The sequence below is a fragment of the Nerophis ophidion genome, linkage group LG05 (genome assembly GCF_033978795.1).
Source record: "Nerophis ophidion isolate RoL-2023_Sa linkage group LG05, RoL_Noph_v1.0, whole genome shotgun sequence".
Classification (NCBI taxonomy): domain Eukaryota; kingdom Metazoa; phylum Chordata; class Actinopteri; order Syngnathiformes; family Syngnathidae; genus Nerophis; species Nerophis ophidion.
The window spans coordinates 40,915,686-40,932,827 of NC_084615.1; the positions used below are offsets into that span (position 1 = coordinate 40,915,686).

Here is a 17,142-nt window from a genome sequence, read left to right on the forward strand (position 1 = left end):
TGCCATGCCAATCCGGAAAAGTCAGTTTGCATCCTGGAAGAACAATCCTCGCAACAAGCTGCGTAAACCCCCTCGCCACGACAGAAAAAAATAGGAACTAATGGAGTCTTGAAGTAACAGAACATAACTAGACAAAACATTATCACAAGATATGACACCTAATGTGTTTCATGTGTGCTGGTATGACAATAAAGTTCCTTTAATAAATAATACATAACAAGGAAAGTTCTTCAAGTAATTCTTTCTTGATTCGTGACATTGTTAACAGTTAGCTCATGCTCACTATGCAAACTATTTTGCTAAACAAAATTAAAGAAAAAATTTAAAACAAATGTTATCTCTGTCATTGCTACTTTCTGACTTCTCGTCAAACTTGGAACACTTGGAAGGCTGCACAAGAAAAGCAAAACTCTTCTTCGACGGCCCTCCAGTCAGAGAGGCTCAAGTCAAAGTTTGCGTGGGCGCATGCGGCTGCTCCAGAGACAAGAAAGCTCCAGGCCGGTTTGTTGGGCGACTTTGACTGCTGAAAATGTCAGGGAGGAACTCACTTTCGCGTTGTTGTGTGCATTAATACCTCGGGGGCTATATTTGTTTTTTTGGTTTTTTTTTCAATCCAATGAGACAAAAACAGTGTGATATTCAGATTTAATATAATTTATTGCCATAAACACCATGGCTTTAACCACAGTTGATTCAAATCATGATTACCAATTATCACCCCCTTTGGCAGAACAAGTCAGAGCTGGGCCGGGGGCCGGTCCCATGACGGGCCCCCTAACCCTATTAATAAAGCTCATCCTTACATCATTTTAAAACATACACATGCCTTTCTGGGGTTACCATCGACAAGCTTTAACCAGGTTTTGAAAAGTGAGCCAGCCAGCATGAGCCCGTTCAAAGGAGGTAGAAGAATTATCAAATTGGATCTGAAATTGTTTTATTTATTTTGAGAATCAATCACAATCCTTATGTATGACAAGAACACATATGGTTTTCTTATTTGTATGCATGCTAAGTCTTGAATAAATGTTGCCAAATTCCCAATTCTAACAATGGAATCAATGAGAGTCCATTTGTTCCACCCTGTGGAATGACCAGACGGAGGGAAATACTTTTTAAAGTTTATTTGTTACTCGCTGGTACAGCTCTCAGTCTATACTGGTTGTTATCCCAGCACCTATATAGAAAAGAACCAGCTTGCGCATGCGCAGTACACAATAACAAATACTGTGGCTGCCAAGGTACAATATACCAAGAGAGCATTACGTAAATGCTCTACATCCTCCTTCTTTAGCTCAACGTAAAAATTATACTTCAATACTCAGCTAAACTTAATAATAACTCAAATGCTAAAATGTATCAAAAAACAAGAACAAAGAACAAAAAAACATTTCCTACGAACAACAAATTTCACAATACTCTCTGACAATGTTTCTTTTTTTTTTTTTTTCAATAACCAGTCGTTGAATTTATGGTTGGGCCTGACAGTACGACTGAAGCGTGTTGTGTAGGGACTCTTACAAGAGTGTGTGGACAGTGGAGATACAGGTACATAGACTGGGGGAGGTTCAATGTCCAGAGGGTCTTCAATGTCCAGAGGGTCTCCTCGTACCTCACCATGGAGAGGAGGTGCTCCACAGACACCTGGAAAGCTGATCTGGTGGTTGCTCGGCAACAGGCAACAGTTGTCTGCGATTTCTCCTACAGTCCTTGCTTCCAGACTGGATGATGTAAGACCGTGGCTCTTCACAGATCTTTCCCAACGTGCCCATGCGATCGTACCCCCGGGGAGTCTGCATCCTGACGACTATGCCCTCCTGCAGTGGTCATAAATGGCGGCTGGTCTTGTCAAAACTCAGCTTCTGGGCGAGCCTCTTCTTCTGTAGCTGAGTTGTGACTAGTTGGGTAGTGATAGGGGCTGGCTGCAGTAACTGTTTGCTGATGGGGAGGGTAGTGCGGGTCTGCCTTGACATTAGTCTCTGTGCAGGTGGGCAAAGCTGTGTGTCACGAGGGATATTCCTTAGGTTCAACAGGTTGAAGAATGCATCTGTGCCATCCCTCTTTGACTTCTCCATCAGTTGTTTAGCACTTTGCACTGCCCTTTCAGCCAAACCGTTGAATTGTGGGAACTCAGGGCTGCTGGTTACATGATCGAAGTCCCACTGTGCAGCAAAATCTCTGAATTTCTGGCTCATATACTGTCTGACATTGTCTGAAATGAGAAGGTGGGGGGAGCCGTGTACAGAGAAATGTCTTCTCTTTTCAAAGTATTTCCCTCCATCTGGTCATCCCACTTCTGACACCACGTGGAATGACCAGACGAAGGGAAATACATTTTAAGGTGAACGGTGTTTATTTGCTACTCGCTGGTACAGCTCTCAGTCCATACTGGTTGTTATCACAGCACCTATAGATAAGAATCGGCTTGAACATGTGCAGTACACAATAACAAATATGGTGGCTGCCAAGGTACAATATACCAAGAGAGCATTACGTGAATGCTCTACACACCCCAAGGCCTATTAAATAAGAATTAGTTGAGTAATATTATTTATCCATAAGTATTTTTTTTATGTTATCTCTTTAAAACATGCTGCAAAAAAGTATATGCTCTGAAAATGTGCCTTATAATAGCCACTAGGGTTGTCGGGGTGGGGCAGGTGGCGTAGTTGGGGGCGGGGCGTGGTTAAGAGTCAAGTATTTCATATATATATATATATATATATATATATATATATATATATATATATATATATATATATATTAGGGCTGGGCAACGATTAAAAAATTTAATCAAAGTTAATCGCACTATTTATCCGATCAATCGCGATTAACTGCATTGTATACGCGAAGCCCAATAATGAATTCAAAAGTAGTGTGTAGTGCACCTTTATTGGAATATTCTCCCACATGAATAAAAGCGCCAAAACATTTGTTGTGCAAACACAATTTAAATCAGCCCTTGTTAAACAGTAGCAGTTAAATAGCATATTTTATGAAAATCAACTCAAAAAATGTAAATACAAACATTTAAGCTTATTGCCACTGCCAGGGTATTTAAGTTATCCTGTTTGTTATGGAAAATAAATATAATCTACATACAAATCTCTGAGCCACAATCATAACATCTGAACAGGCAATTTCTGAGGTAACAGCAGAAACATTTTTTTTTTATAAGGGATCTTATGTTTAAAAAACCTATATTATAGGTAGTGGGCTGTTTTAGGGAATTTTTGATCAAATTATCCTTAGTAGCAATATTAATAATGTTGTGTTTATTCTGCGTAGTGCACTTAAAATAATTATGACCATATCTAGGAATTGATATGATGGGAATTTTCCGATTGTTTGCTTGGTGCTTTGATAAACTGAACGCATATACATGGTACTATTTGTGATGTTATGAGCTAGGGAAAAAAAGAACTACCCTACCCAGCATGCAACAGGAGTGACGAGCATGCAAGATGCCATGACGGCATCTTGTATGTTGTGATATGCACGCTCTGAAAGCAAACGTTAAGAACTCAGCCAACACTCCTCGTCTGCATTATTCATAAATAGACAGACAACACATATAGTCCGCTGCTTCACAGGCCGCTGTATGTAGCCGGCAAAGTATTCCCATGCTAGCTAGCCGGTCTAGCAAGGACGCGTCATCAGTCCAAAACGGCCCGATCTATCCACATCCAGAATTGTCTGGCAGTCGTAACTGATCCCGGAGTGACCACGCTGTAAGCCAGCCATGAAATTTGCAGAATTGTCCGGTATTTTTGCCAAATGTTCCATCTTTACCAAGAGCCCCTCTACGCCGAAGTACATCCGGGAGATGCCCTCTTGTTAAGAAAAGGCGTTAACAAAATAAAAGCATGTAAACAACATACGCAAATGTGCGATAAAATAATTGTCGGCGTTAATAGATTGATGAGTTAACGCGTAATTAACGCATTAATTTGCCCACCCCTAATATATATATATATATATATATATATATATATATATATATATATATATATATATATATATATATATATATAAGAAATACTTGACTTTCAGTGAATTCTAGTTACATATATATATATTTATTATATATATATATATATATATATATATATATATATATATATATATATATATATATATATATATATATATATATAAATAAATAAAAGAAATACTTGAATTGCTGTTTACAGCAGACAAACTGCTTTACGGTAGACGAAAACGTGACTGCTGTTGTTCTGTTTATTTGGCGCGCTGGGAGGACGTTAATGAAACTGCCTAACAATAAACCCTCATAAGAAACCAAGAACTCGCCCTCGATCATTCTACAGTTATGACGTCATTGGGCGGGCACGCTGTTTATATTGTGGGAAAGCGGACAAGAAAACAGGCTGTCCTCACTCAGGTCTGAATTTCGGGAGATTTTCGGGAGAATATTTGTCCCGGGAGGTTTTCGGGAGAGGCGCTGAATTCCGGGAGTCTCCCGGAAAATCTGGGAGAGTTGGCAAGTATGTTCCTCAGCCTTCCCGGTAAGGTTTATTCAGGTGTACTGGAAGGGAGGCTACGCCGGATAGTCGAACCTAGGATTCAGGAGGACCAGTGTGGTTTTCGTCCTGGTCGTGGAACTGTGGACTAGCTCTATACTCTCGGCAGGGTCCTTGAGGGTGCATGGGAGTTTGCCAAACCAATCTACATGTGCTTTGAGGACTTGGAGAAGGCTTTCGACCGTGCCCCTCGGGAAGTCCTGTGGGGAGTGCTCAGAGAGTATGGGGTATCGGACTGTCAGATTGTGGCGGTCCGCTCCCTGTATGATCAGTGTCAGAGCTTGGTCCGTATTGCCGGCAGTAAGTTGGACACGTTTCCAGTGAGGGTTACTCTCCGCCAAGGCTGCCCTATGTCACCGATTCTGTTCATAACTTTTATGGACAGAATTTCTCGGCGCTTAGGGCACGTCCGACCGGCAGGAGGCCACGGGGAAGACCCAAGACACGTTGGGAAGACTATGTCTCCCGGCTGGTCTGGGAACGCCTCGGGATCTCCCGGGAAGAGCTGGACGAAGTGGCTAGGGAGAGGGAAGTCTGGGCTTCCCTGCTTACTCTGCTGCCCCCGCGACCCGACCTCGGATAAGAGGAATAAGATGGATGGATGGCTGTCCCTTTTGTGACGAGGCTAAATTTACTGGGAGCACGTGATGCTCATGAACCCGGGAAAATCCATATTTAGCGGCAGCATTGTGTAAAATGCAAGGTTCAAGGCGTGGAGAAAAAAGTAGCGGCTTATATTCTGCAAGTTGTAGCCATTTAATTGAATATGTAATTTACAGAATTTGCATTTTATGACTTTATAACACAAAGTATATTATGTTACAATTTTATTGAACACGACACTCATCAATGGTCCATGTTAAGATATCAATATGATTAAAGTTGAAAAGTGTAGTAGGTTATACAAAATGTGTTTTTGGAATATACTCTACATCATGCTGTTTTGGAAATAACAGCAACTGTTTGTTTAGTAAATAGTTATTCTGACATGTATTCAAAGATAGACAGTAAGAAGATGTCAGTGACGTTAGCCAAGTTGCAGCAGTACTATCAGGATGTGAAGTTGACCCATCACAACTCTGACAGCTGCACAGCGCCGGGCAGAATTGAACCAGCCAATGACCCGAGTAAGGCAGAGAAATGGGCCGTGGTTGATAACTCTGTGTGTGTGTGTGTGTGTGTGTGTGTGTGTGTGTGTGTGTGTGTGTGTGTGTGTGTGTGTGTGTGTGTGTGTGTGTGTGTGCGTGTGTGTGTGTACGTGCGTGCGTGCGTGCGTGTGTGTGCGATAAAGCAGTAAGGGTCCAAATAGAATTAAATTAGTTTTTATGAGCATCACACACCTACTGTGATTGGTCATCTGTATTATTTTCTTCTAAAGAGGGTTAATTTTGAAACTTTTCGTTGTTTAAAACAGGCTAAACCGTGCAAAATATGCTAAAAAACAACCAGTCTGCTTTGTTTCACAGATGACTAAGCAAATCATTATTAGTAAAAGTGTAATAGTACATCTACACTACGTACAGTACGCAATCTTTGGTTCGGTACAGAGACGTAAGGAATACTCTTGTGCTAGACATTAATTAGTGTATTAGTGTTAATTAGTGTTAATAAGTGTATTGTTGCTTCATTTTTTTACTCTGCAATCAAATAAAGGTGGACAAATTCGGTGAGTTGGGCTTGCATGGAGCCTCCACAAGCTTGGGAAGTGTGCATTGAAGGGGCCATAAAAGGCGTGGAAGTGTGCAGAGCAGCATTTCGGGCTGCTTATCAAGAGTCATGACTAGCAATAGCCCTAAAAAGACAGAGCATGCAGACAAATGTCCATTGTTTGGTAATTAGGCCTTCCCTGCGAAATACATAAACAAGAGGGGGCACATTTAAGACAAAAAGAGCTAAAATGCATAAGAAGGCATGTTAAAGTATCAAATGTTATTTATTTGTTAATTACAAACCCTGTTTCCATATGAGTTGGGAAATTGTGTTAGATGTGAATATAAACGGAATACAATGATTTGCAAATCATTTTCAACCCATATTCAATTGAATATGCTACAAAGACAACATATTTGATGTTCAAACTGATAAACTTTTTTTTTTGCAAATAATCATTAACTTTAGAATTTGATGACAGCAACACGTGACAAAGAAGTTGGGAAAAGTGGCAATAAATACTGATAAAGTTGAGGAATGCTCATCAAACACTTATTTGGAACATCCTACAGGTGTGCAGGCTAATTGGGAACATGATTGGGTTTTAAAAACAGCTTCCCAAAAAATGCTCAGTCTTTCAGAAGAAAGGATGGGGCGAGGTACAAACCTTTGTCCACAACTGCGTGAGAATATAGTCAAACAATTTAAGAACAACATTTCTCAAAAGGCAAATGCAAAAAATTTAGGGATTTTAACATCTACCGGTCCATAATATCATCAAAAGGTTCAGAGAATCCGGCGAAATCACTCCACGTAAGCGGCATGGCCGGAAACCAACATCGAATGACTGTGACTTTCGATCCCCCAGACGACACTGTATCAAAAACTGACATCAATCTCAGAAGGATATCAACATATGGCCTCAGGAACACTTCAGAAAACCACTGTCACTGAATACAGTTGGTCTCTACATCTGTAAGTGCAAGTTAAAGCTCTACTATGCAAAGCGAAAGCCATTTATAGACAACATCTAGAAACGCCGCCGGCCACATTTAAAATTGTTTTTGGAAATATTCGACATCGTGTCATCCGGACCAAAGGGGAAGCGAACCATCCAGACTGTTATCGACGCAAAGTTCAAAAGCCAGCATCTGTGATGGTATGGAGGTGCAATAGTGACCAAGGCATGGGTAACTTACGCATCTGTGAAGGCACCATTAATGCTGTAATGTACATACAGGTTTTGGAACAACATGTGCTGCCATCCAAGCGCAGTCTTTTTCATGGACGCCCCTGCTTATTTCAGCAAGACAATGCCAAGCCACATTCAGCACCTGTTACAACAGCGTGGCTTCGTAAAAAAAGAGTGCGGGTACTTTCCTGGCCCGCCTGCAGTCCAGACCTGTCTCCCATCGAAAATGTGTGGCGCATTATGAAGCGTAAAATACGACAGCAGTGACCCCGGACTGTTGAACGACTGAAGCTCTACATAAAACAAGAATGGGAAAGAATTCCACTCTCAAAGCTTCAACAATTAGTTTCCTCAGTTCCCAAACGTTTATTGAGTGTTGTTAAAAGAAAAGGTGATGTAACACAGTAGTGAACATGCCCTTTCATAACTACTTTGGCACAAGTTGCAGCCATGAAATTCTAAGTTAATTATTATTTGCAAAAAAAAAAAAAAATGAAGTTTATGAGTTTGAACATCAAATATCCTTCGATGAGGAGGCGACTTGTCCAGGGTGTACACCGCCTTCCGCCCAATTTTAGCTGAGATAGGCGCCAGCGCCCCCCGTGACCCCAAAAGGGAATAAGCGGTAGAAAATGGATGGATGAATGTCTTGTCTTTGTAGTGCATTTAATTGAATATGAGTTGAAAAGAATTTGCAAAGCATTGTATTCTGTTGATATTTACATCCAACACAATTTCCCAACTCATATGGAAATGGGGTTTGTATTAGTAATATGTTTAAATATATTTATAATGATTTTCAGGTTATTTAAAAAAAAAAACATAAATATCAAAGTTAACCCCCACATTTAGATTTCCGCAATCTAGCTAATAAGGAACCTAAAAAATAAATGATCATTCCCACTGTTCAAACACTTACTGTTGTACAAACCTGCATTAAATGATATACAGTTATATTACGTTGAAGTGAGGAATGTTAAAAAATGTTTGATCAAGTAAATTTACTTATAAAGAGTATACAAAATTAAAGGTATGAAAAACTAACTTATTTGTTATTACCATCTGCAATGGATCTTTTGCTGTCTTAAGTTGAAGTGGAGTAGTGAATGTTTTAAGTGACACCTAGTGGCCACAAGGATTTATCAATCAATTAATCAATCAATCAATCAATCAATGTTTATTTATACAGCCCTAAATCACAAGTGTCTCAAAGGGCTGCACAAACTACAACGACATCCTTGGTAGAGCTCACATAAGGGCAAGGAGAAACTCACCCCAGTGGGACATCGGTGACAATGACAATGATGACTATGAGAAACTTTGGAGAGGACTCCATATGTGGGCAAGACAATGTCAAGCCACGTGTTACAACAGCGTGGTTTTGTAAAAAAAAGAGTGCGGGTACTTTCCTGGCCCGCCTGCAGTCCAGACCTGTCTCCCATCGAGAATGTGTGGCGCATTATGAAGCATAAAAAACGACTGCGGAGAACCCCGACTGTTGAACGACTGATGCTCTACATAAAACAAGAATGGGAAAGAATTCCACTTTCAAAGCTTCAACAATTAGTTTCCTCAGTTCCCAAACGTTTATTGGGAGTTATTAAAAGAAAAGGTGATGTAACACAGTGGTGAACACGCCATTTCCCAACTACTTTGGCACGTGTTGCAGCCATGAAATTCAAATTTAATTATTATTTGCAAAAAAAAAATAAAGTTTATGAGTTTGAACATCAAAAAAACCTTGATTGATTGATTGATTAAAGTCACATCTTAAGTGCACAGGAAGCCAGTGCAGGTGAGCCAGTACAGGCGTAATATGATCAAACTTTCTTGTTCTTGTCAAAAGTCTAGCAGCCGCATTTTGTACCAACTGTAATCGTTTAATGCTAGACATGGGGAGACCCGAAAATAATACGTTAAAGTAATCGAGACGAGACATAACAAACGCGTGGATAATGATCTGAGCGTTGTTAGTGGACAAAATGGAGCAAATTTGAGCGATATGACGGAGATGAAAGAAGGCCGTTTTAGTAACGCTTTTAATGTGTGACTCAAACGAGAGAGTTGGGTCGAAGATAATACCCAGATTCTTTACCGAGTCGCTATAATTTGCCACCTCAGTAGAACGCATGTCCAACTCTGAAACAGTCATAGCAGAAAAAACATTATGTGAGTTGTGTATTATTCTAAGAAAATTCCTATGTGTGAAGGGATTATCCAGCCTGGCGCTGGCTAGTTCTAATTTAACTGACTCCTCACCCAGACTAGCAGGCTTGCGTCTTCCATTTAAATCCAGCTTCAGGTAGACCAGTTTGTTCTCCAGGGAGCGGATGTTTGAAAGCAGGATGGAAGGAAGCGGCGTTCTGTGGGGATTAGCCTTTTGCTTTGTTGTTAGCCCCGCTCGGCATCCCCGCTTCTGCTTCCGATCACATCGCTTACGTGTCTTCCGTTGACGGTCCCTGCTGGTACTATACCCCACTGCGTCAAAGGCCGCTGGATGTAGCCGGCGAAGTATTCCCATGCTAGTGAGGTGGTCCAACGTACACGCATCTTTCAGTCCAGAACGACTCGATCTACCCACATCCAGAATTGTCTGGCGGTCGTAAGTGACCACAGAGTGTCCAGGCTGTAAGACAGCTATGCATTTTTCAGAATTGTACGGTATTTTTGCCAAATGTTCTCTTTCTACCATGAGCGTCTGTAAGCCGCAGCCCGTCAAGTCGCCGCCATCTTGTATATATGATTTATTACGTTAAGCTCATGATGCACTAAATTGAATGATGCGGACCAGTTAGTTATTGGATAATTTCTATGTTAAAGTAATATGCAATTATAACTATTTGATAATTGTTTGTATTGACAGGTGCTGTTTTAAACTGCAATATTGTTCTTTTAGGGAACACTTATCATACACTATATGGCCAAAAGTATATTGCCACCCATCCAAATGATGAGAATCGAGTGACTTAATCACTTGGCCAGGTGTATACAATGAAGCACTTAGGCATGGAGACTGTTTCTAAAAACATTTGTGAAAGAATGGGTCGTTTTCAGGAGCTCAGTGATTTCCAGCAGCTCAGTGATTTCCAGCATAGAACTGTCATAGGATGCCACCTGCGCAACAAATCCAGTCGTGAAATTTCCTCGCTCCTAAATTTTCCAAAGTCAACTGTCTGCTTTACAATAAGAAAATGGAAGAGTTTTGGGAACAACAGCAACTCAGCCACCAAGTCGCTATCACGCTTTTTCATCTGGGAATCTGATGGACGAGTCTGGGTTTGGAGATTGGCAGGAGAACGATACATTTCAGACTGCATTGTGCCGAGTGTGAAATTTGAAGGCGGAGGAATTATGGTGTGTGGGTTGTTTTTAAGGAGTTGGACTTGGCCCCTTAGTTCCAGTGAAAGGAACTTTGAATGCTCCAGGATACCAAAACATTTTGGACAATTCCATGCTCCCAACCTTGTGGGAACAGTTTGAAGCGTGCCCCTTCTTCCTCCAACATGACTGTGCACCAGTGCACAAAGCAAGGTCCAGAGTGTGGTGTGGAAGAACTGGACTGGCTTTCACAAAGTCCTGACCTAAACCCGATAGAACACCTTTGGGATGAATTAGAACGGCGACTGAGAGCCAGATCTTCTCGACCAACATCAGTGTGTGACCTCACCAATGCGCTTTTGGAAGAATGGTGGAAAATTGCTATAAACACACTCCACAACCTTGTGGACAGCCTTCCCAGAAGAGTTGAAGCTGTTATAGCTGCAAAAGGTGGACCGACATTATATTGAACCCTATGGGTTAGGAATGGGATGGCACTTCAAGTTCGTATATGAGTCAAGGCAGGTGGCCTTATGCACTACAATGTTAGCTTCAGTAGCATACCGTGTTTACTTTTTGTAAATGACTTAACTAAAATACAAGAAAAGACAAACCTTGTTTGCTTGCTGGAGGAAACGATGCAGGACTGCTTACATTGGAGATTTTAGATGCAGGCCGACTTTTTTTTTGCTGATTTCAGACTGGTATGAATATCGGATCAGGACACCTTTAGATTTATAGTTTTTATTTTGTACACTTTCTGCACCAAAAAATTAACAACACCGGGCCTATTTACCGAACCGTGATGATGCAGCCCATAATTATTGGTACTAGGGCTGGGCGATATATCGATAAATGCGATATATGGATACATACGATATATCGCAGGTTTGTCACTGTGCAATATAGAAAATGACTATATCGTAATATTCGATTATATGTTCTCACACAGTTGCTTTGAGCTGCGTGCATTACATTACTGGCGTGTCTCACTCCTTCTCGACTGTCCTTCTCACAGAGACGTAAAATAAGCCCGCTTTCTTACATATGTCACATACTCTCGCGAGTCTAGCGTCATAGCTCTCGCCGATAAGAGAGAGAGAGATGGTGCGAAACTTATCACAAATGGAGGAAGAACAATAAATGCCCAACATAAAGAGCAGGGGTCCATCATCTGGCGGTGGTTTGGCTTCAAGTGGGAAGATATTCAGCAGACAACAGCAATATGCTGTTCAATGTATATACAATGATGATTAACCTGTGTAATGACTGTATAATGCTGATAGTATATATTTGTACCATGAATTGATTAACGTGGACCCCGACTTAAACAAGTTGAAAAACTTATTCGGGTGTTACCATTTAGTGGTCAATTGTACGGAATATGTACTGTACTGTGCGATCTATTAATAATAGTATCAATCAATTAATGTAAAGTATGCAGCAGAAGTGTTACTACAAAAAGGTAGCAACACTATTAATTTGTTCTTTCATTCAAAAAGTCACCCGTGAGAGAATGAAGAGTATTTAATGAATACAGTTTTGGTCAATTGACTTATAGTTGTGACTTTCCTCTCTGCATCAAAGTTTAAAAGTAGCATAAACCGTATTTCCTTGAATTGCCGCAGGGCATATAGTATGCGCCTGCCTTGAATCACTGCCGGGTCAAACTCGCTTCGCAAAATAACTAGCGCATGCTTAGTATTACCGCCTGGTCAAACTCGTGACGTCACGAGTGACACTTCCCCTGTCATCATTTTCAAAATGGAGGAGGCTGATTTCAATACCGGTAATCTGAAATCGCATAAAGGGAAGAAGATTAAGAGCTATTCAGTAGGATTTAAGGTCCAAACTTACATCACACTCAAATTTTTACTGCATACCTTTGGTAAGTGCCGGAATGAGAAGAGGTTTTAAATTAATTAGCGCCCCGGCAGCAATTCAAGGAAATACGGTATTAATGAGGTATGAAGAAGAATGTTTTAATGTGGACACATAGAATCATCATACTGCTGTGATTATATGCATCAAGTGTTCATTCAAGGCCAAGGCAAAATATCCCAATATATATCGTATATCGCAATATGGCATAAAAATATCGCAATATTAATAAAAGCCAATATCGCCCAGCCCTAATTGGTACTATTAGTATTAACTTTTTCTTTTTACATTGCGCCTTTTTGTTCTTATTTTCAACCTTTGCTGTTTTTCTTACTTTTCTTACTTGTTTGATTGTAACTTTAAAATGTTCCACGGGTTAATAAAAAACAAGCTGCAGGCCGCAAAAAGACCAAACACCCCCCCATCCCCCCACGCTATTGTATAAGAATAAGCAGAAAGAGGAGGCAATAGGTCAACACACACATTATTAAGCTGCAACATTCAACAAATACTGGTAATATGTTGTGGACTTTTAAAAAAATAAATATTTTCGAGTGGGTTGGCATGCAGAGAGTAATCAGCAGCAATTTTACAGATAATCTACAAAACATGGCAATGACTGCGAGCAGGTGGAGGCCGTGTCCTTCTCAAAACCCCCCAAAGACTCCACGGCTGACATCATCACGCCGCCAACTCCGCTGACCTCTGCTAGCATGGCCGACGGACATCGTCAGCTAAACAGCTAATGGACTCCTCATGTTGGGAGCGTGGTGCTCCGGGTGAAGGACTTCAATTATCTCGGGCCTGGTTTTGCGTAGCGCTTCTGCTTCCCTCGGCGCCGTCTGACAGCTCGAAGCACACGGCTGCTTTTCTTTGCCAAATATTAGCGCTTAGCTGGAGAGAGAGCGCAGGCCACCGACCTTGTTTGAGTTTTATGACTCAAGTAGATATAGAAAATGGTACAATAAAGCCTCCAAACTGAATGAATTTTGCCGTTAAACAGCTGAAGCTATGACCCAACAGTCGTCATTTTCTATAACATTTTTATGTCAATGACAGTGAACTTCTCCTTTTTTCCTTCTTCTTCAGATAATCCGCGATCGTGTGGACTCGTACGTGTCCAGGAACCGTCTGATGTGGAATTCGCTGCCCGGTGGTCTCTATGCACTCCCTCAGTACTCCACTGACCTCACACAATTCCCCTTTTACTACGCCAGCCTGGGTGAGCAACAACTCCTTTAAAGACTTACACTTAGACTTAAACAATCTTGATTTATATGGGAAATTGTTCCACACAGTGGCTCAGTTTCAAAGGACGGAAAGGGTAAGGATGGAAAGGTTAAGGCAGGCATTAAGTAGACTAAAAATGTACCACTGTAGCAAAATTAAATATAACATATATGTAATATTTACATGAATGGGTTATACTTGTAAAGCACTTTTCTACCTCTGAGGTACTCAAAGCGCTTTGGCACTATTTCCACCTTCCCCCATTCACACACACATTCGGGAGCGGCCATGCAAGGTGCTAACCACAGCCCATCAGGAGCAAGGGTGAAGTGTCAAGGGCACAACGGACGTGACTAGGATGGTAGAAGCTGGGAATTGAACCAGGAACCTTCATGTTTCTGGCACAGCCAATCTCCCAACTGCGCCACACCGTCCCCTTACATATTATATATACGGCATATAATATATACTAATATATTATTATATTATATTCTATTATATAGTTATATAATATATACAATATATAACAAATCCCAATTACCATGTACAATATTACAATATATGTAACAGCTGCAGCAAAAAAAGAAAAAAAAGAAAAGGGCAGCATAAAATAGAGTAGATTCAGCAAAAAATATACACCACTATGAACAAAGAGAGGAAACTAACATAGAATAAACCTGCAGTAAGTAACTTTTCGACCTTCATAAAATATTTTCAAAGCTTTTGGTATGATACATCCTCTTACTCTGTTGAACGACACCACTGTCATGGACTGAGGGACTCTGTATCGCTTTTGCTGGCACTATGGGGCATTGAAGAGCCACACAGAAAGTTACAAATGTGCTGAGTTGCTTTACGGCATATGTCAGTCTCCCTTTCCCCATACGTTAAAAAAAGTTGCCAGAAAACAAAAAGAAGAAAAAGAAGAAGGCCTACGTGCAATTACTGCTACCATGGCAGAAGCTCCAAAACAACCAAAGAAACAAAAAGTTTTGTCTGAACAGAAAAAAAAAGATAGTTAAGGATCATAACTGGTCCGGCATTCACGCGCTGGTGTGACTTCAAAGGCGAGGAATTTTAGATGGATGCTGCTTTGACCGTGTTCCCGCTGGACTAGTATGTACCTTTTGTTGCTCAAATCAAATAACAGATAATGATAATGTTAGCTATCGGGGATGCAATAGATAGCCACCAGCTTGATAGTTTCACAACTACTTCCTTCGAAAATAATCTCCTGCTGGTCTTTCTTTGTTTTGGACCTGCAGCAGCCCCGATAGTGTCTATTTAACATCAGCGTAGCCATTAGAGACAAACTATTTGTGGCACTATGACAGCGGACATCGTGTCAGTATGACGCTATTCTGTATGCGCTCGTCATCATGGGAAATGTGGTCATCATCTGGCAAAACACTACCACTTTGGTCCACTGGCGCCACCAAAATCAACCAAAACTCAAAGTTCTTAAAGGCCTACTGAAACCCACTACTACCCACCACGCAGTCTGATAGTTTATATATAAATGATGAAATATTAACATTGCAACACATGCCAATACGGCTTTTTTAGTTTACTAAATTACAACTTTAAATTTCCCGGGAGTTTTGTCTTAGAAACGTTGTGTAATGATGATGTGTACACAAGACATCACAGGGTTTTAGGAAGTATGAGCGCTACGCACACAAACAGGTAAAAGTTGTCTGCTTTAACGGCATAATTACACAGTATTTTGGACATCTGTGTTGCTGAATCTTTTGCAATTTGTTCAATTAATATTGGAGAAGTCACAGTAGAAAGATGGAGTTGGGAAGCTTTAGCCTTTGGCCACACAAACACACGGTGATTCCTTGTTTAAAATTCCTGGAGGTGAAAATTTACTATGGATCAGAGCGCGGTCAAGCGAACATGAATCCAGACCAAATGTCAACCAGCAGGTTTCGGTGCGAAAATTGTGGTTAAAAAGTCAGTTCTTACCGGAGAAAAGCTGAGCTTGTGCCGTCCATAGCTGCCGTCGACTCCCCTGAGACACTGCGCGTCAACACCCAGCCGTGGAGACACCCTTCCGACTATCAGGTAATAGTAAACTCACTAAAACACTAGCAACACAATAGAAAGATAAGGGATTTCCCAGAATTATCCTAGTAAATGTCTTTAAAAACATCGGGATACGTCCCAATGCTATTGCGTTTTTTTTTTTACGTCGTTTTTTTTTTTCTTTTTTTTTTTCTAGTCCGTCGCTATCGATATCCTCAAACACGAATCTTTTATCCTCGCTCAAATTAATGGGGAAATTGTCGTTTTCTCGGTCCGAATAACTGTTTTTGTTGGAGACTCCCATTAAAACCAATGTGAATATGTGAGGAGCCCCCACACTTGCGACGTCATCGTCTGCGACTTCCGGTAAAGGCAAGGCTTTTTCAGGAAGTACAAAAAGTGGCGAACTTTATCGTGGATGTTCTCTACTAAATCCTTTCAGCAAAAATATGGCAATATCGCAAAATGATCAAGTATGACACATAAAATGGACCTGCTATTCCCATTTAAATAAGAAAATCTCATTTCAGTAGGCCTTTAAGTGTGGGCTTTAATTAAGTTTATGTCCCTCACCCTGCCTGACTGACGTCAACATAAGCGGTTGCTGGCATACCCATAACCGAAACTAGCAATTTCTTGCACATTTCATTTTTTTTTTATGTCAACAAAGAAGATTAGCAGATAAAAAATAATGGATTTGAAAGAAAAAAAACGTTTTCAAACAAAATAGTTTTTTAACAAAAATACACATTTTATCTACAAATCATAGGTTTTCTTTTTTTTATCATATTTTATTTTATTTTACATGTTTTAAAGCAGGGGTCCCCAAAATATTTGACTCTGTGTAAAAAAAAAAACCTGGCGATGGACCAGGCTGTGTGTGTGTGTGCGTGTGTATATATATATATATATATATATATATATATATATATATATATGTATATATATATATATATATATATATATATACACACGCACACACATATATATATATATATATATATATATATATATCTATATCTATATATATATATATATATATATATATATATATATATATATATATATATATATATATATATATATATATATATATATATATATATATATCCGAGTGCTCGCCCTACACAGTGGCGCAAGCGCAATGTCCCGTTATCGATGGGAAAACATTTTTTTAGACAATATGATTTGCCTGAGCAGCTAGGAGACCCCGAGAGAAACATGCAGGAGAAAATGAATCAGAAAGCACAGGTTTAAAAAAAAAAATAATACAAAAAATAAAATAAAAAACTTTTT

General features: G+C 40.1%; 1 protein-coding gene across 3 annotated transcripts in view; it reads left to right on the top strand.

The window, feature by feature from the left end:
- Positions 1-17,142, top strand: part of LOC133553098 (exostosin-1) — a 368,373-nt gene that overhangs the window by 285,806 nt on the left and 65,425 nt on the right. For all 3 annotated transcript variants that reach the window (XM_061900941.1, XM_061900939.1, XM_061900940.1), the window contains one exon: positions 13,675-13,807. In XM_061900941.1, coding sequence (XP_061756925.1) covers positions 13,675-13,807 — 133 coding nt within the window. The remainder of the gene's footprint in view (positions 1-13,674; positions 13,808-17,142) is intronic.